Source organism: Acartia tonsa, chromosome 6 (assembly GCF_053477335.1).
Source record: "Acartia tonsa isolate MP-2025a chromosome 6, ASM5347733v1, whole genome shotgun sequence".
NCBI classification, from domain to species: Eukaryota; Metazoa; Arthropoda; class Copepoda; order Calanoida; family Acartiidae; genus Acartia; species Acartia tonsa.
In genome coordinates, this window is record NC_137265.1 from 20,640,360 (window position 1) to 20,665,366 (window position 25,007).

The following is a 25,007-nucleotide window of genomic DNA, read 5'->3' on the forward strand; positions in this document are numbered from 1 at the left end:
CAAGGGGGGGGGGGGTAAAGGGGTGATTACCCCCCCCCCTAAAGAATTTACCCCTCCCATTTAAAATTTACCCCTACCTTGGGGGTGCCGTAGGCACCCCCAATCATTTAGGAGGGGGTATTTACCACCCCCAAACAATTTTAGGGGGGGAAAAAAAAACCCGCAAAAAAAAATCCCTAACAAAAAATTTTTGGCGTGCTTCGCGCGCATTTTTACTACTAAATATTAATACATTATCAAATTACCCCCCCCAAAAATTTTACCCCGGGAGTAAATTTTGGGGAGGGGGAGGGTAAACAAAAATTTACCCCTGCCAACAGATTTCACGGGGGGTAATAAAAATTTGCGGCGCGCTTCGCGCGCCATTTTACCCCCCCAAATAAAAAAGCTTGGACGCCCCTGTCCAAACTTTTAAAATAATAATTTTAATCTACAGAAGGGGTAATTTATGTTTTTCATCAATGGGGACTTAACTCAATATCGCACATTAAATTTCCCAGAGATCCCTGGTTTGATACTATTAACTTGTCAAAACATCTAAATAAATAAATTTTGGTAGTACAGCTACTGCATAACTAGACATATTATAGGTATTCATCTCTTATGAAAAAAGATCCCTAAATTTTTTAATAAATAATTAAAACTAATTACCTGATAACAGAGATAATAAAGATACAGGCTGCATAGTACATGTATTCATCTAAAAAACAATGTTTTTTTAAAGAACATTAAGAAATATGTAATCAAATTTTCATATAAAAACTAGGTATCTTCAGAGAGAGAGAGCGGACACTGGGCTGTTAAATACAAAGTCCCCAAAGTTTTATAATAAAGTTTTCTTACTCGTTGGCTTAACTACTTTGGGGACCTAAGTGGATATTGATTAGTTTGTTCATTGGATTAAGTGTTCAAACGTTTCAACCACTAATTTCAATTTAAAGAAGGTGTTATTTTGTGTATCATTATTGTACATCAATTTATCGGCCATTGTCTTATCCCTTTAGGTCCCTGGGTATCTTAAACTTATATGTTTCATGTTCTTAAAAAGCAAATCAACATTTCATATATATCATCTTAAGGTTAGAAGTAAAAAACCAACCTAAAGACCAGAGTGTAATGGAGCAGAGTTGGAATATGTAGAATGGATGCAGAACCTCCTGTATGAGAAGGTTCAGGTAGGTGGGTATCTCCACACTGATACTGTTCTCCCCATGAAGCTCTAGCAGGTGACTGGAGCTTTCACAGGATACACCATTTCCATAATCCTATTCAAGAATAAATATAGAAGATATAGATACATACTCTCTAAATCATCCACTTGGAAAACAGTGGAAGAATAATCTGGCCATATTATTGGTAAAAAATTGTACAGATTTGTCGAAATATTTCGTTATTCATATTAGTGAAATGAATCCAATATAACTTTTATTAAACAAAAGAGTTCGTCTGCTAAGAATATCTTTTTAATTTATTACTTAGATACATACAATTCTAATTAAAAAGGTCCGAGAAGAATAGAAAGTTTGTCTAATACAATAAAAAAGAATGTGAAATAGAATTGTAAATTAAATGATATATAATTACTTTCTTTATTAAAGACTTATGTGTCATAATAATATAATAATAAGGCAAAGCTTGGTTTAAAAAATGGATAATCAAAGAATTAAATAATAAAGTACATAGAGAATTTCTTTCTATATTTGATAATTTAATTTATAAAACGGATGTTTCTATGAATAAAATTGGAACGTTTTTTAAAAATCATGAAAAATACATTATCAAAAATATAAAACCTGTATTAAGTCCGCAGTAGTAATATCTGAGTCCAAGCCTTGAATTTTGGTGAAGCAACCATTTTCTTGGTTCCAACCATATCTATAACGTGACAATGTGTGACTTCATATATCAATTTAAGCACTGAACTTAATTTTATGATAAACTCTGCCACACGACTATTACCATTATATGGATAAAAAGAATTATTTCTGTTTCTTAATAAATATAATAATGTTGTTATTGTTATTAAAAGGGAATACTGTATAAAATAATAGCGGTTGCGGCCCTAGTATCTATAAATTTCTTTTTATTCGAAGGGAAGTGATGGAACGCAAATTGAAATAGCATAAAACCATCCTAAGACTTAAATCTAAAAAATAAAATAGCCTAACACAATCCTAAGACCTATTTTAAGATTCCCTTAAATGAAGAGCTCAATCAGTAGTTATTGAAATCTTTAGCTTCAGACAAAAAAAACCTTACTAATTTATATAATAGGATTATTTTTTAGCAGGCAAAAATTAGAGACTATAAAGTTTTTCTCAAAATATAAGATAACTCTTCTGAGAAATCAAAGCTATTAGGTATTGTAAAAAACATTAGAGTAATTCAAAGACTTGAGTAGAAATACAGAAAACAATTTTCTATAATAATTTTACCTTAAATGCCTATAAATAAAATATCTGAATGAATATTCATTTTCTTGTTCTTCTAACAGTTTACTTGTATCTCTAAATAAAAAATATTGTAAATTAATCTTCATGTCAAATAGAAACTTAGTTTAAATCCAATTTAGACATTATTTGTCCTGAATTTTTATATAAAGAAAGGTAATAAAAATAGATTCTTAGTGAATTCTTCTCATAACCAGTGGCGTGCGCAGAGTTGTGTTAAGTCACCCCTCCCCCTCTTAGATATTTAACCCCCCCTTTAATCCATAATTCACAATTGAGGGGATTGTGAGCAACAAGAAAGTTGTAATTTTATTGTCATGGGCGTGTATACTGTATACAGTGTATGTATACTTACACCCAACTAGATGTCCTCCTTCATAATCAACATACTCAAAAGTCTTAAAAGCGTTCACCCCCCACCCCCTTCTGCACGCCTCTGCTCATAACCATCATAAACTTTGACATCAACTTTGGTCCTGGATTTAGTAAAAAAAACCCGCCAAATTAGGAAATTTAAAAAATTACAGATTTATAAAAATATAAAAAGCCAACAGCACAAAAAAATATGTCTTACCCAGGAGAAACATTTTTAGGGATTGCATATTGCTTGGCAAATGCATCTGATACACGAACAGTGACAACATCAACTATGTACACATCTCGAGATTCCTTGTGTTTTATCAGCACCCTAAAAAAATTAACAAATTTGATATTTAAACTTTGAGAATTTATCATGTAGTTTAAGTGTCGTCTTCTTGTCAGCGAGGAAATGGTAGCAGGGAGAAGGGAGATAAATTGGACTGTTTATTAAAATGGTCCCCAAATTTCATAATGTTTTCTTATTCGTATGCTTAACAACTGTGGGGACTTATATTAAATTTTATTGGTTGGTGTTTCAACCACTTTTTGTTTTATACAGAAGGGTAATTTTAATGATATACATCAATTTATTGGCGATTGTCTTTTCCATTTAGATCCCTGTGATGGAAGTCATAGCTCCAACAAAGTAAAAAATAAAGAATTAAGATAAAGGGTATTGTCATAGACTACTAAATGGCACAAAACATTCAATTGAATTGTCGTACGATCAAAATTCGTTGTCAATAAGTATTTTCTACGTTTACACACACTGATTGAATATTTCTTTTTATTTTAAAAGTTACTTACTTCTCAGCCTGCCAGAGTGGACAGATGGAGGAGGTGCCGGACAGGCGCCATTTTGGTTTCCAGTGCGCGAGCAAGTACGGAATGCCGCACAGCACGATGGAAACTAAATGGCAAAGCAGAGTCTTGGCAATATTAGGGCGGTAGCCAGTGATAAAAGACTCGTCCTCGTTTCCTTTTTCGATCACAGATCTAAATCAAATAATATACATGAAAAGGCTACCTAATAACAAAAGTAACTAGGTAAAGGTTTCTTTGAAATTCCTTTAATGAATATGAGAAATTAAATTTTATAATATTCCGTGATGTTGAAAAACGAGTTTCTTGCAACTAGATAAAAGTAAAAAATAAAAGCTGAATGTTTTCTAGTCTTCTAAATATATAAAACTGTTCTTGCTATATTAAAGAAAAAACATATTAGTATTGTCTGTTCTTGATTACCTGGTCATCTCCATAAATGAAATATATACTAAATGGCTTTTCTAAATTACCTAAGCCTGGTCATCTTCATTAAAAAAAGGTATCAAATGGCTTTCCAACATTACCTAGCCAAAACTATAAAAGAAAGATATCGAAAGGGTGTTCTTAATTACCTGGTCATCACCTTAAAGACAGAAGTTAACAAATGGCTGTTCTAGAAAACCTTATCATCTTTAAATGGAATTGCTGTTAAAGATTACCTTATCATCTTCTTGTGAAATGGCTGTTCTAGATTTCCTAACCATCTTCATGTAAAGTGGTTGTTCTAGATTACCTTATCATCTTCATATAAAATGGTTGTTCTACATTACCTGGTCATCTTCATGGAATAAAGGAAAAGTATAAAAGTGCCGTTCTAGATTACCTAGTAATCTTCAAGTAAGAAAGGCAAAGTATAAAAATGCTGTTCTAGATTACCTGGTCATCCTCAAGGAAGAAGAGGGGGGCATATTGGGTCGTTCCATCCTAAAATATAATAAACCAATTAAAATAAAGTTTCACAATAAACTTGAATTTAGGTTTGATATACCCTTGACCAACTCCAGATTAAATATATTTCAATACATGTCCTTACAAATTAAGTAGGATAAAACATAAAAAATTTAATAAAAACTTAAATTATCTTATTTGTGTCATCTTGGAATTCTTTTCAAATGTTGTCTACAAACCATGACAACTAGAAAAAGATTGCTTAGAAAAGAATATTAAATAAGACGGACAGACAGACGGACAGACATCGTTCTACTTTGTATTATAGATAGTTGGATATTTTTGCAAGTTCGGTTCCGTTCAGGCGCGTCTCTCTTTTGAACTATGTATCTCAGAGAATACGGCAACACTTTTAATTTTAGCAAGTATGTAAAGTAAAACAATTAAGATTCAAATTGTATAAAATTATTTTTGCATACTATTGTAAATAACAACCATACGACTAAGCTACTGACTTGTTTAAAATAAGATAAATTCTAAATCACCATAAATGAATCACACAAAATAAAAAATCCAATAAAATCAAATAAAAAGATAATTTCAGCCCACCCTGTTTTGAAATTGCAAAGTAGAAAATTATGCCTCTTTCCAATATAGACCATCTAGTATGGTTCTTATCATTGAAACTAAGACTTAAATTCTAAATTATTGTGTATCTATCTACCTTTTCTCTGTTTTGACTGATTTCCAGATACATATAAACCTTGATTTTCTGAAACTATATCACAACAAAAATGATGACAGGTAGTTGATGAATGTTTTTATCATTGCTAACAGTTTTCAACTAATTATAAATTTTAAAATTAATGCTATAGTTTCATTTTTTTTCAGTGATACAAAAAAATAAATATTAAATTTTACGTCCCTTAAAAATTTTCACATAAATTTGGGTAGTATATAACTTTTAGGGGGAAAATAGTTTAACTATTATTTTTATTAAAATACATTGCTTTAGAGTATAAAAAAAGTTAGAAATTTTGCACCTCTACTCTATATACAGGTGTTTAGTGTTTACAGGTGAAAAATGACAACTTAAAATAGGCTTTTTATGCTTATTAAAAAGTACAGTTTATAATAGAAATTTAATAAATAATGTTAAACAAAAAAAGTACTAGATTTTTTTACTCGTTTAGAAGACCAGACCAGCGAAAAAAATCTACTATAGGCAGCATTCTTAAAGATAAATATGTGGAAGTTTAAAGAAAGACAGTAAAACAACTTTATTTGTCCAATTCCTGCTAATGAAAATAATACATTCCTGGGCTCTTAAGATATAATACAATGGACAATAAATTAATGTAATGTGAAAACAAAATTTCTTCTTCTGCAGATTATAATCGTTGTGGAGAAAATTAATGTTTGTAAAAACCCAATAAGGATGTATCAAAACCCCCAAAGATTCTAGGCCAACAAAACGAATATTTAATTTACAGTCGAGTGTCCCATCCAACCTCACCCTGAATAAGTTGACTCTAATTCCAGAAAAATCCAGTAAATTCATATTCAAAGTCATATAATTATTGACAGATGAGCAGCTTACAGACCACTGTACACTTTTTTTTGTTAAACAACGATGAAAACATCCATAAAAGCGAAGTTATATAATCAGAAGGAAGGACAAACGAACAATAACTGTTATAGTGTCAGAACTTAATAAGTCTAAGAAAGTTATACATAAACTTGTTGCAAATTGCGTAAAATGGACATTCGAACTTTCTGGTAACGTTTTTAGAAATACTACGCTTCCTAAATCGTACCTTGCTTTTGTAGGAATCATCAAGGAAAGTTTGAAATCTATAGAACAAAGAGCTAACCGTTACGGATGGACTGACCCTAATTACAGGAAAGCTTCGCTTTTAAAAATATAATAGCATGTCATTGACAACAGGGACGTACAAGCTTTTTATTTTGAGGGGGGTAAAATGAAGGGTTGGAAAGGTTTGAGGGGGGTAATCTTATGTATTTTTTAAAAAATTGAGGGGGTAAAAATGATGGGTTTCAAAGTTTAAGGGGGGTACACGCCAATTTATCCCCACCATTGGACATTTATAACTGACAACATCCATAAGAGTAGAGGAAACAAGTTAGACAACCGACGAAGCCCAATCTGTCCCACTGTGAGGAAGACGATTACCTTTTCTCCAATCTCTTTTGAAGAGATTTTCTTCCCCCCCCCTCCCTTCCCTTTTTCTTTTCCCTTTATATGACGTCATTTAGGAATCGTCTTCTTTACAGTGGGACAGATTGGGCTTCGTCTAGAGAACCAGACAAAGAAACTTATATAATGCACCAGTGCTTTAAATAATGAAGAAACGGAAGCCTCAACAAAAACAGATTGATAATATATCATTAAATTGGATCAAATATATGATGCATAAAAATTATCTATATATATTTTAAGCCATAATAATAGAGCAATAATTCTTAACATTGTCATTTGAATTATCAAAATATTTAAAAACAGGTGCTGGAGTTCCTATGCTTTTAAAATATTTCCTTATTGTTATAAATATTTTACTCATAAAAGATTTTATATCTAAGGAAAAGTTACACTGAACCTTAAGACATTTTAGGTAGGTAGTATTTTATTGTTAAAATCGTACAGAATACCTAATGGCTGTAATATTATATAATTTTCTTTTTACAAATAATTTTCCATGAATTATAAAATAAAATGAATATCAATTTTGTACTCTGCCACTCGGGTCAGACAAAACTGGTTTTAATATAATAATTTTCATTTTTAAATCCGCGAAAAGCTGTCTATAATAAAATGCGATAAATAACTACCTATTATCAAACTAAAAAAGTTTATGGATTTGTCAGCATCAATTAGATATTTATAACTTAACAATTAGAGCATATTTAACGTAATAATCACTTAGTACATAAATTAACAGTTTTTACATTTAAAATATTTTCACTTGATACCTCATATAATTGATATTTTGTACTATTTTACATTTAGCAATTTTAAAAGCGAAGCTTTTCTATAATTAGGGTCGGTCCGTCCGTAACGGATAGCTTTTTTCGTTAATTTAGACATGTTAGAATTGTCCTATCGATTTCAAACTTTGCATGGTGATTCCTGTAGTAGTTAGGTACGATTTAGAAAGCGTATCAACTCTATAATCATTACCATAATGTCCGTACGTCCATTTTAAGCATGTTGATTTTTTTACTTTTTTAACAACAAATTTTTATGTGATCTAACTATCCGATTATCCTAAAATGTAAGTATGTCCATAAATATTATTCTGCATCAAGCAGTTTTTCAACAAATTTACTTACAATTTAGCTTCGACTTTTATACATTTATATTCTGATTATTCAGTTCTGACACTGTACAAGTGTTAATGTCCATTTGTCCTACTGTTTCGGTGCTTCGCTTTTATGGATGTTGTCATCCTTGTTTATTTAAAAATAACTGCAATTTAATGAAATTATTTTCCAGTATGGCTTCGAAACCGATTAATATCCGCTAGATCACGAATATTAAAAAAATCATAAAATTATTAATACCAGTTTTTTTCGCCGGCGCCTTAGGCCCGTCGAGGCTAACAAAACTGGTTTAAATCATATAAATTTTTATTTAAATAAATGAAAGCTGTCTGTAATAAGATGCTACAAATAACTATCAAAACTATTAATAGAATCTTTCCTATCACTCTAGGCATGCATGAACTAAATGTTTGTATGTGTGTTGATGATAGTAAAATATTGAAATAATATTTCATGTGACTTGTTACTTATTAATATTCATATGAGTGTACTTTAATATGACAACTAAACTATACTGTCCTTAATATTATAAAATTCTGTTATCTTTTTTAAAGAGGGGTGAAGGGGTGGAGAGGGGAGGATTTAACACTTTTTGAAACCTAACGTGAAACAAAAATTAGCTGTGTGAAAAAATAATTAATAATTTCCTTTGGGTTTTAGATACCTAAGGCTTTTTGAAAAAATGCAAAAATAGATTTGCTTATGATGAGTAAAGAGTTGAATAAAAATTGTTATAAATAATAAAGTAAAACAACATAGAGGGAAGGGGTTTAATAATTGTATGGCCCTAAATATCAACCAATAGCGTCGGAAATATAAACACTACAAAAAGAGTAGATTGCAATTTGCTAGCAGACGAAAAAAGGTCCCCAACAGTAACAAAGGATATAACTATGCTTATACATTTATTAAATGAAACAGTTCAACGACATATTTCAGCAAGACACGAGAAAGATAACCAAAGTCTGTAATTTTTATGCAATTTCACATGAAACTTATTTGATAAGTCAATTTTTTAAAATAAAGAGAATAGCTCTAATTGTTAGAAACGATTTTAAAATTATTACTAAAACTGTTAGGTACAATTTTGAAAATTTTGTATATCTTTTTTGAACAATCTTTTACAGTATTTAATAATTCCCATAACTTTATTTTAGTATGATTCCAAGGACAATTAGACATAATCTTAAGCATCTTGAAATAAAAATTTAAAAATACAAGTAATTCCATACTTATTAAATATCCTGTATTTTACCTTTTTTCTAACTAATTTACTTAGACTTTTTCAAAGAATTTTCATTCTATATTTCTAAATTTGGCAATGTTCTTTTTGACTGACTATATGTATTTTTAAGTTTTTATGAATTTTGCTATCTTTATTTGATTATAAAATTATACATTATTTAATTTTTGTGGTAAAATATCAGAACTATTAACGTCATATACCTGAAAGCTTTTTATTAAAGTGATACCTAAATTGCAATTTTAAATAACTGCTTAACAACAAAAAAGTTAAATAGTAATATAAACAATACGTTTTAAAATCTGATTATGTTTCCAATCTACAGAACACATTTGTGCGTTTCAATTGAAGAAAAGATAAATTCATTTGCAATAATCTAGCCCTGTAAATTAATACCCAAAATCTGATAAAAATTTTATTTTGAAAATTAAACTTTTATGTAGAATATACGTGAATATTATGATAGGGAAAAATTATCGTCAACTTAGGTTGCTATTAAACCTGTCATTTATTGGCCAGTTCGTTTATCAAGTAGGAGGGGAGGGGATGGGGTAAAGGGAGATGGAGGAGATCGTTAATTTAGCCCGATGCAAGTTTCACTTTGTTAGAAAGAAAACATGAAAAGCTGGTGTAAGATCCAAGTAATAATATATCGATAAATCTTAAGACTTCATATTGTTACTTAGCATTGTTTATTAATTGGTTTATTATGTTAATAGAGAAAGAAAATAATATTACCTCACTCTCATCTTATTTAGAAAATAATAATAATAAATATATCAATCAGATGATAAGACGCGGGTGACGAAAAATGAAAATAAAATTCGGGATATTTCAAGAATTTACCAGATTTTTGACAGATTTTTTGTTTTGTTTTTAATGCATTGAATTGTATCTTTTTATTTGATAATAATTAAAATTCAATTATAAGCTATTTTAATATTATGATGATCACTTATTAACATAAGTTTCAAATTTTTAATATTCTATAAATAACCTTAACTCAAAGTACAATTTAAACAGTTTAATACATAACAAAGTAATATTGTATATGTGATAAGAAATGTCCTAAATATGTTAATGTTGTTTATTGTATAGTCACATGTTGATAACTGGAATAAGAAATTAATTTTGATTCGTAATCTCTCATTTCAAGAAGAAATTAAAGGAGTGATGTATGGAGCTACTACAAAAATACTAACAATTTTAATAAAAATAAGTCAACTTACTTAAAAAATCAATTCCAAATATGGTAAAACATTTAAAAGAAAATTATTATAAAAAGACATTCAATAGAGGTTTCTGTTTGCGATGGGCAGTTTTTAGGCTATTTTAAGTGAAGAGAGGACATTCCCCTCCTCCTCATAAAATAAAGATCCAAAATAAAATAAAACTGGTCCGAAATAAATAAAGGGAGAGAAGAGAACTTATTAGCGAACCGCTAGGGAAGCAGGCACTAGCCTTATCTATTAGCACTCTGTAAAACAATAAGTGTATTTAGAGGACATATTTAGTATATACGCCTTCAATCAAAAAGAAATACTAACATTTACAAGCATCTCAAATTACCCCGTCTTTATGGAAATGCCCTTTACACTGAGATTCAAATCACGGATCTAAAGGGACAAGTCAATAGCAGAAAAAATTAATATACATCCTTAAAGATAAAGCACAAAATTACCCCTTCTGTAGATTACAAATAGTTGTTAAAACATTTAGACACTCAACTTAATGAACCAACCAATCTAAAATTCTTTAAAGTCCCCAAAGTTATAAAGCCAACAAATAATAAAATGTTTTTTATAAACATTTGGGAATAGTATAACAAACAGCCCAATGTCCCCTTCCTCCCTGGAATCTAATAGTACAAATATAATTTGAAGATTTTTTTCCACTTGAATGCAATATTAAATTAGGCTCTTCTGCTGCGCATTAGTTAAGGATTTGGGGTTAGATAATGGATGATAAAATAATCTTCCCTACGTGAAATTCTGCCTGTGGTAGGTTTTAATATTAAAGTAAGTGTTTGTTAAATAAACCATCATTGCATCTCTCCCTCCCTGCCATTGTGTTCATTCACATTTTGGGTTAATATTAGGATTTTAACATTTTCAGTATTACGCAATTTAAGGCATAAAATCAATTGATTTAAAACAAGAAAGATTTGAAGATATGCTTTTTTGCCGTTAATAATTTTTATGGCGAAAAGGTTTTTAAATTTTTTTATAACTATATTTCTCTTAGGTTTTAAATTTAAAATCTATTTTTTCAATTTAAAATTTTTGAATGTTGCAAAATACAGTGTTTTTTTTTTATGAGCACTTTTTTGAAAGCAATTTTACCCCACTTATAGTTATCAGAATTTAATGATTAATGGCTTATTTTCTTCGTTTTTTAAGGGAAATTATGAAACAACAAAAAAATTACAGTTTTTGTTGAAAAAGTACAGTAAAGTTGAAAATTAAAAACTTAGGTGTCAACATATAAAAATGGTTTTAGCGCATTTTTCTTAAAAAAATGGATTTTCTGTAGTCGACTTTGGGGGGCCAGTACTCCCTCCCTGGTTGAGATATGACCTTCAAACTTTGATATGTTCTAGTACATGTCCCTAATAGTATCTGTATACATTTTTAGCTCTATATCTCAACTTTGAAGTGTTTAGCAGCCATTCTTGCAAAAGGTTGATTATTGGAGCATAAGAAAAATGCGCTAAAACCATTTTTAGATGTTGACACCTAAGTTTTTAATTTTCAACTTTACTGTACTTTTTCTACAAAAACTGTAATTTTTTTGTTGTTTCATAATTTCCCTTAAAAAACGAAGAAAATAAGCCATTAATCATTAAATTCTGATAACTATAAGTGGGGTAAAATTGCTTTCAAAAAAGTGCTCATAAAAAAAAACACACTGTATTATCTAAACTGATAAAATGTCATAGAGTTCTATCTCTTATCATTCAGAGATGGAGGGACCATTGGCCTGTTTATTAGTCCCTAAATTATTATAATAACGTTTTCTAATTCGTTGGCCTAGAAACTTTGGAGACTTTTATTCAATTTTGATTGAATGTTTCATTAAGTTACGTGTCCATGCGTTTCAAATACTTATTGTAATCTACATAAGGGTAATTTTGTGTATCACCATTAGGGATCTAAATTAATCTCTTGGCTATTGTCTTATCCCTTTATATCCCTGCTTATCATATGTGTTAAAATAGAGTAAATTTTCTATTACAGCTGATAACCTGAATTCAACACAGTAACAAATATTTATCTCTTATTGCAAGAGAAATTTTCTATATTTAGTGTCAGTAGGTAGGGACGTAATGGGTAGACTTGTTAAAATATGTTTCGGCATGTTATTGTTAATATCTTATAGAAATTAATGTATCAGCGTTGCGGAGCCGTTTGATTTTGGTGCGGCTCCGGCTCCGACCTAAAATCAAGAAAAACTCAACATATTTTTTTCCCACGTCTTTTTTTTACTTTTGAAGGTTTTAAAAGTTTTTGATAAAATAGAAATAGTTTATCTTGGATCTTACACCAGATAATAATGTACTTTAATAAAGTGAAACTTGTAGCTGGCTAAAATAACCCCCCCCCTTTACCCCATCCATTCTCCTCCTACTAGTTGAACAAACTGACAAATAAACGATGTTCATTTTAGCAACAAAATACAATACCATCTAACTTGTTCTTAACTTGTATGCAATAATATTTTTAACTGTACAAATATTAACTATATATCAAATATCAATTAGGTACGACTTAGGAAGCGTAGCGCCTCTATAATCATTTTTACTTTTTGACAACAAATGTTTGAATGATATGATTATTCTATTTTTCTGTTTTTTTTGGAATACTGATTCCTTTTACCACAAGGAACAATGTTATAAGCGAAGCATCTTTATAACCAAGTCCTAAAAATGTACGTATGTTCAGAGCTTCGCTTTTATGGATGTTGTCATCCTTGTTTATTTATTTTTTATGATAGGATTATTAGTTGCATGTCAAGGATACTAAGGACACTAAACAGTATCAAATCCCAGGAATCTAAAGGGATAAACCATTGTCCAATAAATTGATGTACATACCCAATAATGATACACAAAATTACCCAGTCTGTAGATTACAATTAGTGGTTGAGACTTTTGAGCACTAGACTTAATGAACCAACCAATCAAAATTTAATAAATTTAATAAATATTCTTAAGCAAACGAATAAGAAAATATTAGCATAAAAATTGGGGACTAATGTAATAAACAAAATTTGGGAATAAGGATTTATATTTTAACTGAGATTTGAGTTTAAGCTATTTTTAAGAGACCCAGGCCAAAAGAGCAGTTTTAAGAGAACAAACTTGGTCTAAAAAATTTTTACTTTACGTTTTTATACTTTGATGTTTCAAAAACAAATCACGCTAAAAAATTTAATATGTGAAGTTAAATTTTAAAAAATGTCTAGAAATTCACGTGAGTTATGTATTTAAATGTTTCATAATGTAGATTTTATATATTTTTTATGTTTATTTGTGACATAATACTAAAAACATGTTAGCATATGCTAATGGATATAGTATTATATAGATTACACAAGATTTTCATCCTAATACTAAAGTAACAGGATGTCTGTTTGTGTGAATGTTTGTAACGAAGGATCTCTCTAAACGCTGAACCGATATGATTCTCCTTAAGAGGGTAGCTTCTCACAGGTCCCGGGAAAGTGTATAACTATTTTTGGGGAGGGTACCACCAACCTCCCAAGAGAAATCACAAAAAAATGTATACCTATAGAGACTTTAACGAAACATAGCAAGGTATCGTAGAGGCTTAAAAGCAACATAGATATATATCGTATCATTAAAAAAAACATTTAAAGTGCTACTAGAGGCCTCTAGGGACGTAGCCGCTAGTGTTCTAAAAAAATGTTACTCATAGCGGGCTAAGATAACGAATCTCATCTTCCACCCCCTTTACCTAATCCCCTCCTACTGGATGAACGAACTGACCAATATATGAGTTACATGTTACCAATCCAACTATTTTAACTAGTTCCATAGCAATTACATTCTACATTTACTACCTTGCACATAAGACCAGCATAAAATAAAGCATTACATTTACCATTTAAAATAGGGCTCATTATTTACGAAAAAAAACATTTTTCTGCATGAGGTCTCAGAAGAAACAGTGAGAAAATGCGCGAAAAATAAGACTTTAAATGGATTAAAAAGGTTAAAAATTACCCAGTCCTTAGTTTTATGAACAAATGAAGGGGACTGGAAGTTTTTATCAAAATCTGAGACCTTATGCGGAAAAATGTTTTTTTCGTAAATAATGAGCCATAGGTAATCATTAAACAAGGATGAAAACATAAACATACCTAAGTACCAACAGACATTATAAAAGCTTAAATTATTCACCTGTAAATCAAAAATCACAAACTTAGTTAGCATGAAATATATATTGAACTTTGGTAGCATGACCTACAGAACGACAGACCATAAAGTTTATATAATGGATCCTTATCCGTATATTGTAAAAAAGCGTCTATCTTGAATAGAAGCTGAGAAAATCACGTTTCCACCCATATCGTTACTAATATATAGACAGACGGACATTTCAAATTATAGAGTAGCTTCTCTTCTAATAATCTTACCTTTAAAAGACTTTCTGAAGCCATGTACATATTCTTTACATGCAGTTTACATCATTATTTTCTGAAAAAATATATTATATTACATAATAAAAAATATTTACACCTCTACAAAATCATGCAAAAAAAGCCTTATTAGATGACTTTTTATAATAAACTCTAATAAAATATATAACAATTTTAAATCACAATTTGATAATATATAGGTAGGTATAGAAATTTCTTTTCACAAAAAAAATTAGGAAAATTAACATAATGAATAGATGATAAAAAGAATCATAATAATTTTAGATAGAATTTTCAAAAAGAATGGAAAAAAGGCTAATTATTTAAAGATTTTAATTACAACTAAAGTTTTAAATAGGAATCAGGTGCAGTTTAATGTAAAATATTCCTGGCATCGATTACCTTCAAAAGTCAATGAACTTTAAAGGACCCAAACGGCTCAAGTATTATGCACTAATTCTACGCATGTTTTCTCCGGTAAAGCTTTCTCTGTGCATCGTTGGATCTTATTTCTAAGCCTTTCATGCCAATTAAAACATGTTTATTCAACCGTTTGACAGCTAGCCGCCTCTAAGGTTCATCGATTTTTGGAGATAATCGATCCCAGGAACATTTTACCGTGAACTGCGCTAGATCCACAAATAGCCTTGTTTTGTCCAACTTCTTGTTTGATTAAAGTAAAATGTCTTGTGTTGATTGACTAGGTCAATATTCTAAGCTCTGTTATCCCGTACTTGTTTTTTTTTGTATTTTAATGCAATTTACTAACATTTACAAATTTTCCAGTATGACTTCGAAATCGATATTATTTATATCCGTTGGATTAGAACGGGTCATCTGCCATACTGAAAAATCATATATAGCATTGTGTTACAGACAATTTTCCACGAATATTGAAGTAAATTCATAAAATTAATACAAATTTTGTTAGCCAAGGCCTTCGGCCCCTCGGGGCCGACAAAACTAAATTTAATCTTATAAGTTTTCATTTTAATATTCGCGGAAAGCTGTCTATAATATGATGCGATAAATAACTAATCCAATATATTGGAGTGTACTTTCAGGGCTAGGCAGCCGTAATATTAGTAGAAAGGTTAGGTACAAGCTCAATTTTCAAATATTAAAATATTTGTTAATATCTGCCGAGCCCTAGTATCTTAAACAGAGAAACATTAGAAAAGCTGATAGGTTGTTTCGGCGATTTTCCTCAAAGTTCCTTGTTGAGCATAGAAACACCCCTTTTAGTTTCAAATAAGTTAAAAATACGTTGAGGGTTAGTTTTCCGTTTGTTTTTTTTTCTTTCAGTCAGATTAGTTTAGGTTATATCGAGTAGTGCGTAAACCCGCAGGGTTAGGACATGGGTTAATAATATTACTCGACATGAACTTTGAGGGAAAGCGGCGTTATTTCGTAGCTTGTGATAGAGCTGCTTGTTTAAATGAAACAAAAATTTAAAAGAATAGAACATTCCGAAAGAAAGTAGATAAGAAACATATTCATAAAGTGTTCTAGATTCTAGATTTGTAACATTTGCAAAAACATGTTTAAGGAAAATAAATTTCAAGGCACGATAAAAAATGTTTTGATAATGATATGGCACTTTATATTGGTGGTACGGTACATTTTATATTTTTAACAGCCTTTAAATTAAACATTGTAATAATTTATTAAAAGCGAATATTTTATATAATTAAATAATTTACGTCCGTCCGTATTGATCAGTTAGCTATTTCCGTTTATTTGGGCATGTTGGAAGTGTCTTGTCAATTTCAAACTTTTCGTATTGATTCCTGTAACAGTTAGGTACGATTTAAAGAGCGTAGCAACTCTGTAATCGTTACAAGAAAGTCCATATGTACAATTAAAGCATGCTTATATTAAACTTTTTTGACAACAATTTGTTATGTGACATGATTTTTTAACACTGATTCCTAACACAACAAGGTTTAACATTTTAAGCAAGAAATCTCTATAATCAAGTACTAAAAATAAATGTTTTACGTTCCTAAACAGAATCAGATATTTCTGCTACAAGTATATATACAATTTTGCCCATACCTTTGAATTAATTTTCTGCTTATTAAGTTTTGACACTTTTTAATTGTTTATGTTCGTTTGTTCTACCATTGGTTTTCAGAGCTTCCCTTTTATGGAAGTTGTCAATCTTGTTTTTGTTGCAACTTCTAAAACTCTTAATTATTATTTGAATTTCTTTTAAAATATGTCTTTTATCATATAAAATCTGCTAAATATTTCAAACTAAATATATTTTATCTTGTTCGCTAATAGTATGATTAAGTAAATTAATGCTATTTTGATAAATATGAGCAATATATAAAACCTTTGATTATTTTTTAAAAATTGCAAGAAACATCTGTTAGCAAAATTAAACTATTTCAGTAGGTATCAATTTATTTATATTTTTTTATAGAGAAAATTTGTTTTGACTTTTTCAAATGTAAATTTACTAAGTAGAGAACATATATATGGCAAAAAAGGTAATATCATGATGATGTTATTGGACGGATTTTGAAGAAAAATATTTGTTGAATATTAGGTAGAGTAATTAAAAGAGAAAAGATGGGTTATATAGATAAATTGTTTCAGAGCTCGGAAGTGCACGTCAGCCGCCTTAAAGCCCCAGGGAAATGATTTTTTTATAATTCTAAAAATCAGCCAAAGGTCTAAACCTGGCCCAAATATGGCAATCCCTCTTTTTAAACAAATTTAAAGGGTTTAATTTTAAGGCTTCTTCGCAGCTGACATTCCGTGACGAGCCCTGCTTTTTATGTTAAAATATTCACATAAATTAAAACTTAGAATCTATTAACTATAGAGGTACTTTAAATTTGACACAACTTAATAACAGTCTTAGTTTTATAATTTCATTAACTATAATAAATATCTGATCATTTATAATATTAAATTTATGCTACAATATTTTTATGCTTTAAGTAATTTAAAATAGAAATAAATTGATGACAAAATTTTTTTCGCAATAAGTTAAATAATTTGTTTTTAATTAATAACTTTTTGAAATAATGATTCACAACTCAAGTTTACAGCTAAATATATAAGTTCTATTAATACAAGATTAGATAACTTTGACTTTACTAAGAGGGTAATTTTTCGCATTTTCTGTAAAGTTGGGTGTTGGGTTGTAGTCAAATGCTCTTATAAAATCCAATTATATTTATGGACCATTTCATATAAATACATTTAATTATGGTTTAGACTTTGACTTTATAAGAACATTTAACTACAACCAAGCACATAACATTACAGAATTCCGCAAAAAATTACCCTTTTTATAATCTTAAATTTAGATAACTTTGACTTTACTATAACTCATAGGCACTATATTTTACCGCAATTAAGGCACTGAGATATTGACTGACAAGTAGATAATTAACCAAATTTAAATGTTTCAACATCTGAAGTTTGTCCATAGTTCATTCTGTTAATTACACAGATTTTATTTTTTACTAAGTTACTTTTAAAGTTGCTTTGTTGAATTTACTGTATAAGAAACCAACGAAGGTGATCACGTTTTCTTTTTCGTTGGCTTGAAATTGGGGTACATTAATTAGATTTTTATTGGCTGGTTTCTAAACTATATTGGTTGGTTGATTCAAATTAGTAGTGTCTAAACGTTTCAACTAATCATTAACAGAAGGGATATTTTTGTTTATCATCAGAGGGAATGTATATCAATTCATTGTCCATTGTTTTATCCCTTATCGAAGCCTGGAAAATATTCTGTGTATAATTCATTATTCTAAAATCTTTCCTAGAATCTTTAGTCTTCTGGTTGTACTCGGAAATAGCGTTGAGAGCCTCTTGCGGCATTTTGTGAGGCTCGCATAATATTTCTGTGCAGATACAAAGCTCCTAAATTAACAAAAAAAACTATACAGATAACCACCTAAGAATTGTATATAGAATACGTGAATATTCTCGCATACCCTGATAAAATGTTTCTCTCTGCTGGCTAATATGCCGATACCCCACATGACATCCCCCCCGTTTGAATTTACTCCATCCCCTCCCCTGACCATGGAGGAACTGTACGTATTGACCAATATCTGAAAACTTTATTTTAAACCAAAATGACGACAAAGTTTTTTTAATAATATCTAAATTATAGTTTTTAATTTAGTATAAAGTTAATTATCTGTATATTTTATATATCTGTATGTCTCTATTTCACTGTGTCTACTGTTGTATGCTATTAGATATAATCACCAAAGTACAAGATTTAAACTACTAAAAGAATTTTATATCAGGTATTTAGGTTTTTGACACTTATTTACTGTATTATTTACATTATAAAAAGATACAACTGGAAAGATAGGCCTTTGTATAAATATTTTTTAAAAAACCATCCCCAACTTGTTTTTTTTGTTTTTTTTAAGCTTGGTTTTTTTGGTTTAAACCACTTGATTTAAACCAAGTGGTTTTTTTAATGCCAACCCTGCAAAGATTTCCCTGTCACAATATCCACGTATTCTATATCCATTACTGAGCAGCCTGCGTCTATCAGTAATCAAATGCTTTCTCGTATAAACAACCAAGAAAACCCATTAACTGACTTTCAAATGCCTTGAGAAAGTCAAACTAACAATGACTTGATTAATATCATAAAGTAACAAAGACTTCAAAGACTCTAAAAGCCTATCTACAAAAAAAAAGACTCACAAAAGCTACATATGAGGATGTTTCTCTAATTTGTCAATTGGACATATTTTATGGAGATCTCAAATGTTTTGTAAAATGTGTTACACTAGGTCTTAAAATTTAAGAATAAAAAGCCTATAACCATCTTGTGACTTGTGTGAGGCTTTCCTGAAATGGAGAACTTAATCATCAGTAATCAAATTTTGAGATCTAAACGAAAACCAATAACACCTTTCCACTATACATTAACGCTGTAGTTTACATTATCTTGACTTCTTTTCAGCAGCTTACCTTGAGTTGGTTCATGATCATAGGGCGCAGCTGTGTTTGTGAGGCATGCTGATCAAGCCAGCTGCTGCTAGTTCGAGTCATGTCAGAAAAGCTGTTGGTACTAACAGTTCTAAAATAAAGTTTCTATTTAGTAAATCTTTTTAATCGAAATTGACATACAATCCTACTACCTACATATATGAAAATATTTGGACGGGTTAGTTTGTTAGCAGGTTAGAATAGGCCCCCCGCAAGGATAAGGCATATGGAAAAATCCTGCCCATATTTTTCAAAGATAGGGAGGGGGGTTACAATGATATGATCAATAGGCACTTAAACAGAAAGCTCCAGACTTTTAGAATACAAAGATAGTTTAATTTCACTTATTAGGAAAATTCTAGAAATGTTAACGGATCCCTTAGTGGTTATACATCTGAAATAAATCAAACACAAAATTGTATAAAAAAAACATTGTTTTATGTAATACATCTTAAAAAGTAAAAAAACTGAACTTACTTGTCATAAGAAATAAGAAGTGGGTTCATTAATCTGGAGAAGACCCAATATTTCCAGTTTTGCATTGTACAGCCAGCCACATGTTGGGTAAACATACGCTCTATATCAGTCCTCCTAAATAATATTGTACTTGGAAAGTGGCTTAAGATTTCCCTAACCGCAGGACCGACATGGTTCTCCTTTTACAGTGAAGCTTCTTATAGGTCCAACCTACTTTACAAAAAATGGAAATAAGGGATGGAACAACCCCCCCCCCCCCTCCACTCTTCCTCACATCCAGACCCCTTTTCCTTTTTAGAGAACATGAAAAAAGTTAAGATTTTATTATTATGTTATTTGAATAATCTAAGGTAAAGGTATTTCGCGATTTTGATTGGTGAATAATCAGATATATCCATAATGAATAAACATAGTAGATTATTCACCAAATTTTTCTATTGATAAAATGAAAAAGTAGTACTTACCCTGTCTGATGAACAGCTGTGGTTGCTTGGCCACTTGAAGCTAGGGCAGCCTAGTTTTAAACATACATTTGTTATTTATTTATTCAAAAGATTTACAAGGGGTGAAGAAGTGATTATCCGACCCAAATTTTACCCTAAAAATATCACAAATCACTAGTTTTCAACTATCATTTTTTCACATTTCTCTAGTTTAATTAAATACCTAAGTTATTTTTATTCTCTCCAAAATAAAAAGCTGGAACATCCTTAATCTAAACTTAAGTAGTCTAAGAAATACCAAATATAATATACAGGGTGCGCCATATAACCTCGGACTTTCTTTAAACGGCCATAGCGTCAAAACTACTTGACCAATCAGGACGTTTGAACCCACTATAAAAAGCTTAGGTAATGACCTTTTAGCACAAAAAAATCTTTGGATGAAGATGGGCTCGTACTCCGAGCTGGCCGCGCTTATGTTCAACAAGGCAGATTCGAGTTGCGCCGGTGGTATAATCTGGATTCTCGACTAGGGCCCAATAAATCGGACCTTAGCCCATCTGTAGATGAGGTAGAGTTATGCAACTTGCTAGGGATACTGTTAGATACATAAGTAAGACACTAGAAAAGACTAGAGCTCTCTATCTAAAATGGCTTGGCTGTGGTACTCCGGCAAAGTGAAACGTGACAGATTTGGGATGTCAAAAACGTCAAAAATCGTGTAAAATCGTGAAAATTTCTCGGTTCTCGACTTTAGAGACCCATATGGAACTTAAAAAACTCATTTTAGACTATGTATTGCGCTGACAACCCTATTTGAATCTTAATGCCATTTCTAAAAAGGTATAGAACGTCGTTCTAGCTCAACTGATGTCTAAATAAAGGCCTCCGTGTCAAATGGTAGCTTGAAAGTTGGGTGAATTAGGATCCTGTGGTTACTCACATTCCTAAGGAAATGTGGCCTCCCAGCAGTCCGACTTTTGGGCCTAGGGCTTCTTTGAAGCATGCACCAATAGACGTGCCCATGCCACAAAGACCTCCCTCATTGCCACCATCAAGGAGAACTTCGCCATCTTGGACAGGTACATTTTGACCTGGGCCTGCCGGCGGTTGAGGAGGCGGGTAAAGGTGGTGATTGATGCTGGCGGCGATTTTAATCAATGATCTAATAGTCATATACCTAGTTTGCTTCCCAGTTTTTAAAATTTAATAAAATCTTTAAAATTGACGATTTTATGTTCATTTGTTTACAATTTAGAAAAAGTCCGAGGATATGTGGCGCACCCTGTATCTAAAAATGCAAGAGCGATTTGGTAAACTAAGGTTTTTTTTAGATATTGAAGAAAAATGTCCCAGGAGAACAGCCTCCCCCTTACCCTCTACAAAATTTAATGTAACAATTACAATTGAAAACAAAAAAAAAGTTTAAAAGACAAAAAGCTAATTAGTTCATTTAATTGTATATTTTCCTGAAACTGAGTGATATCACCGGTCAGTGTTTCAACTGTTTTTCTGAGTTGTGAAATTTCTTCATTAATCATATCTCTCTCATCCTTCAGCTGCTGGATATATTCTGCTCCCTGTATTAAATCAATCTTTGAATTAAAGTAAGAGAATGTTTATCTGTCCGTCCGTCTGGCTGTGTAAACCTTAAGATCTCGTTCACAGATAGATTGATATCATATGCTTCTCCTTAAAAGTGAAGTCCCTAAAGGTCCAAGGAAAGTTTAAAACTATCATAAAAGAGGGTACGACAATTATCGCAATAAAACCGCCCTAGAAAAAATCAACCCCACCCCCCCCCTCCCCTCACGATTTTTAAACGTTTCCTTTTAAAAACTAAAATGGAAAGTGAAGGGTTGACTTAGACTTTCCCCTTCACCTTCTCTTGAGTACCCCTAAAGATCTTTAGAAGCGTGGCATTGAAAAATAAACGATTACAGTTAGGGAGTTGAATCCATTTTTATAGAAGCAGAGATATAATCTATGATTATGGTTTGGACCCTCTAAAACTGTAATCTACCTTTCCACTTTCCCCTCTCTTGGTGAAGATATCTTCAACGCCGATACGATTTTTGAAATGTAAGATTCTACTTTCCCTTCTCTTGGTGAAGATATCTTCAACGCCGATACGATTTTTGAAATGTAAGATTCCACTTTCCCCTCTCTTGGTGAAGATATCTTCAACACCGATACGATTTTTGAAATTTAAGATTCCACTTTTGCCTCTCTTGGTGAAGATATCTTCAACAAGAGAGACAAAAGTGGAATCTTATATTTCAAAAATCGTATCGGTGTTAAAGATATCTTCACCAAGAGAGGGGAAAGTGGAAGGGTAGATTACAGTTTTAGAGGGTCCAAACCATAATCATAGATTATATTTCTGCTTCTATAAAAATGGATTCAACTCCCTAACTGGATTATGTTCATTAAAAGCTCGGCATTAGGATGCATACTGCATTTATTAGGTGACAACTGCGAAACAAAATTTTAGAATAAGCAATTTTGTAAATACAGTTAAGACAGTAAGTAATAGTGATAGCAAATTTTGTAAATACAGTTAAGACAGTAAGTAATAGTGATAGCAAATTCAAACAACTCTTTCTTAACGTTTTCTTACCTAAACAATATTTCATAAATTCCTTAATATTTTGAACTAACCTTAATGAGAAGTGCAGCCTTGCTGATCTTCAGATTGGGATTCTGTGCAAGTGAGGGAACCAAAGCTTTAAGAAAATCAAATCCATTCTTTATTGTGTTCTTCCGCTTTGATTCAGCCAAAGATAACTAAAAGTATAAAACAATAATATAATGACAACAACATTTAATATTAAATCAAGGCAACAGCTACAGACAACAGCCATTTGATTGAACGATCTTTGTTTTAAAGCCCTTACATAATGCATAATACAGAGACTGTTTACAGACCAAGGAATTTTATTAGCTAGAAATTAATAGAAGCAATATCTAATATATGAAGCTGTTTAAGTCAATGCCGAGAGAGAGGGGACAATGGGGTTTTCATTACACTAGTCTCCAAAGTTTTATAAAAAACCTTTTCTTATTCGTAGGCTTCTTAATTTTGGGGACTTAGTGAATTAGTGTTTAAACGTTTCAACCACTAATTTCATTATACTGAAGGGGTAATTTTGGGGATGTACATTAATTTATCAGCCATTGTCTTATCCCTTTTAGATCTCTGAAGTCAATGTCAAGTTCTTGGCTATGGATCACATAAAGTTACCTTTTCGTCAGCTATTCCTGGGTTGGGTGTGGCAGATGAAGCTCCTATAGTAAAGCAAGGCTGAGGCAGATGGTCTTGACTAGTTGTTGACGTGGGCAGAAAGTCTTGCAAAATGCCAATACCTGCAAAGTATAATTTGAAAGAAACAGTTGAAAATTAGTTATTGAGCTACTAAAAAATTAATCATATACCTATAATTTACGGCACTGAATTTAGAATATACGAGGATATTATGACCTCTATTTTGCTTCCTAACATGGACATCATTTATTGGACAGTTCATTCATCCAGTAGGAGGGGAGGAAATGGGATGGATGAGGGGAATCGTTATTTTAGCCAGCTACAAGTTTCACTTTATTAGAGTACATAATAATCTGGAATAAGATCCAAGTAATAATAAATCCACTTTACGGCTTAAAAATCAGTAACTAAACTGTTTAAAATCTTGTAAAACTGCGATGCCCTCGCTGAAAATAAGGTAAAGCTACTAAGTTTACCTGAAGAGCTTGTGACTGCAGAGTGGTCTGGGGAGGCAGGCGGCATTGAAATTCTTCCACCAGCTAAAGGAACAATTTACAAATGAATGTTAGTAATTCAACAAAAAGACTTAAAAATTCCTAATATATAAAAAAAATTTGATGACAAACCTGGTCTACGACCAATAACTCCACTACCGCTACTTCCAGCAGGGGTCGACAGTTGACGAATTCTGTTCCCCTTCACCTCTAGCTTTGTAGGACGCATTTGTTGTAGGTGTCTGTAAAAAAATATTACTTTAATAATGAAAAAGGATATAATCAGATTCTGCAAGTGCACTTTTTTAGTCAACAAAAAGTCTATTGGTTAAAAACTAATAATGCATGTTAGACTTTAACAAAGCATTCGATGCAAATTTTAATTTAACTAACTTTTTTTACAAGAATTTATATATGAAGAAAGTAACCTCTTTTCTATCCTTTTAACCTAAGGTAGTAACTTTTAACAGTGATCTAGAGGGATAAGACAGTGTCCGATAAATTGGTGTATGTCCCTTCTATAGATTACAATTAGTGGTTTAAACGTTTGAACATTCAACTTAATGAACCAAT

The 25,007-nt window shown here is 31.1% G+C and overlaps 2 protein-coding genes across 4 annotated transcripts in view; both read right to left on the bottom strand.

Moving 5' to 3' along the window:
• LOC145322060 (polyamine-transporting ATPase 13A3-like) overlaps window positions 1–14,830 on the bottom strand; it is a 40,432-nt gene extending 25,602 nt beyond the window's left edge. The window contains exons 1-9 of one of the 3 annotated variants that reach the window (XM_080163828.1): window positions 5,248–5,265; window positions 4,712–4,770; window positions 4,512–4,559; window positions 3,618–3,806; window positions 3,025–3,138; window positions 2,436–2,507; window positions 1,794–1,875; window positions 1,100–1,265; window positions 652–700 (exon numbers count right to left, since the gene is read on the bottom strand). In XM_080163828.1, the coding sequence (XP_080019954.1) occupies window positions 652–700; window positions 1,100–1,265; window positions 1,794–1,875; window positions 2,436–2,507; window positions 3,025–3,138; window positions 3,618–3,806; window positions 4,512–4,559; window positions 4,712–4,713 (722 nt within the window). In that variant the 5' untranslated portion in view covers window positions 4,714–4,770; window positions 5,248–5,265. Of the gene's footprint in view, window positions 1–651; window positions 701–1,099; window positions 1,266–1,793; window positions 1,876–2,435; window positions 2,508–3,024; window positions 3,139–3,617; window positions 3,807–4,511; window positions 4,560–4,711; window positions 4,771–5,247; window positions 5,363–14,766 lie in introns of those variants that run through there. The other 2 variants (XM_080163829.1, XM_080163830.1) reach the window with 2 other exon arrangements.
• Window positions 14,831–18,054: 3,224 nt separating this feature from the next.
• The window catches only part of Mondo (MLX interacting protein mondo), a 372,455-nt gene continuing 365,502 nt past the window's right edge, over window positions 18,055–25,007 (bottom strand). The window contains exons 21-30 of the mRNA XM_080163832.1: window positions 24,567–24,676; window positions 24,417–24,479; window positions 23,920–24,041; window positions 23,337–23,462; window positions 22,144–22,255; window positions 20,697–20,745; window positions 20,233–20,346; window positions 19,738–19,846; window positions 18,560–18,660; window positions 18,055–18,226 (exon numbers count right to left, since the gene is read on the bottom strand). Of these exons, the coding sequence (XP_080019958.1) occupies window positions 18,178–18,226; window positions 18,560–18,660; window positions 19,738–19,846; window positions 20,233–20,346; window positions 20,697–20,745; window positions 22,144–22,255; window positions 23,337–23,462; window positions 23,920–24,041; window positions 24,417–24,479; window positions 24,567–24,676 (955 nt within the window). The 3' untranslated portion in view covers window positions 18,055–18,177. The remainder of the gene's footprint in view (window positions 18,227–18,559; window positions 18,661–19,737; window positions 19,847–20,232; window positions 20,347–20,696; window positions 20,746–22,143; window positions 22,256–23,336; window positions 23,463–23,919; window positions 24,042–24,416; window positions 24,480–24,566; window positions 24,677–25,007) is intronic.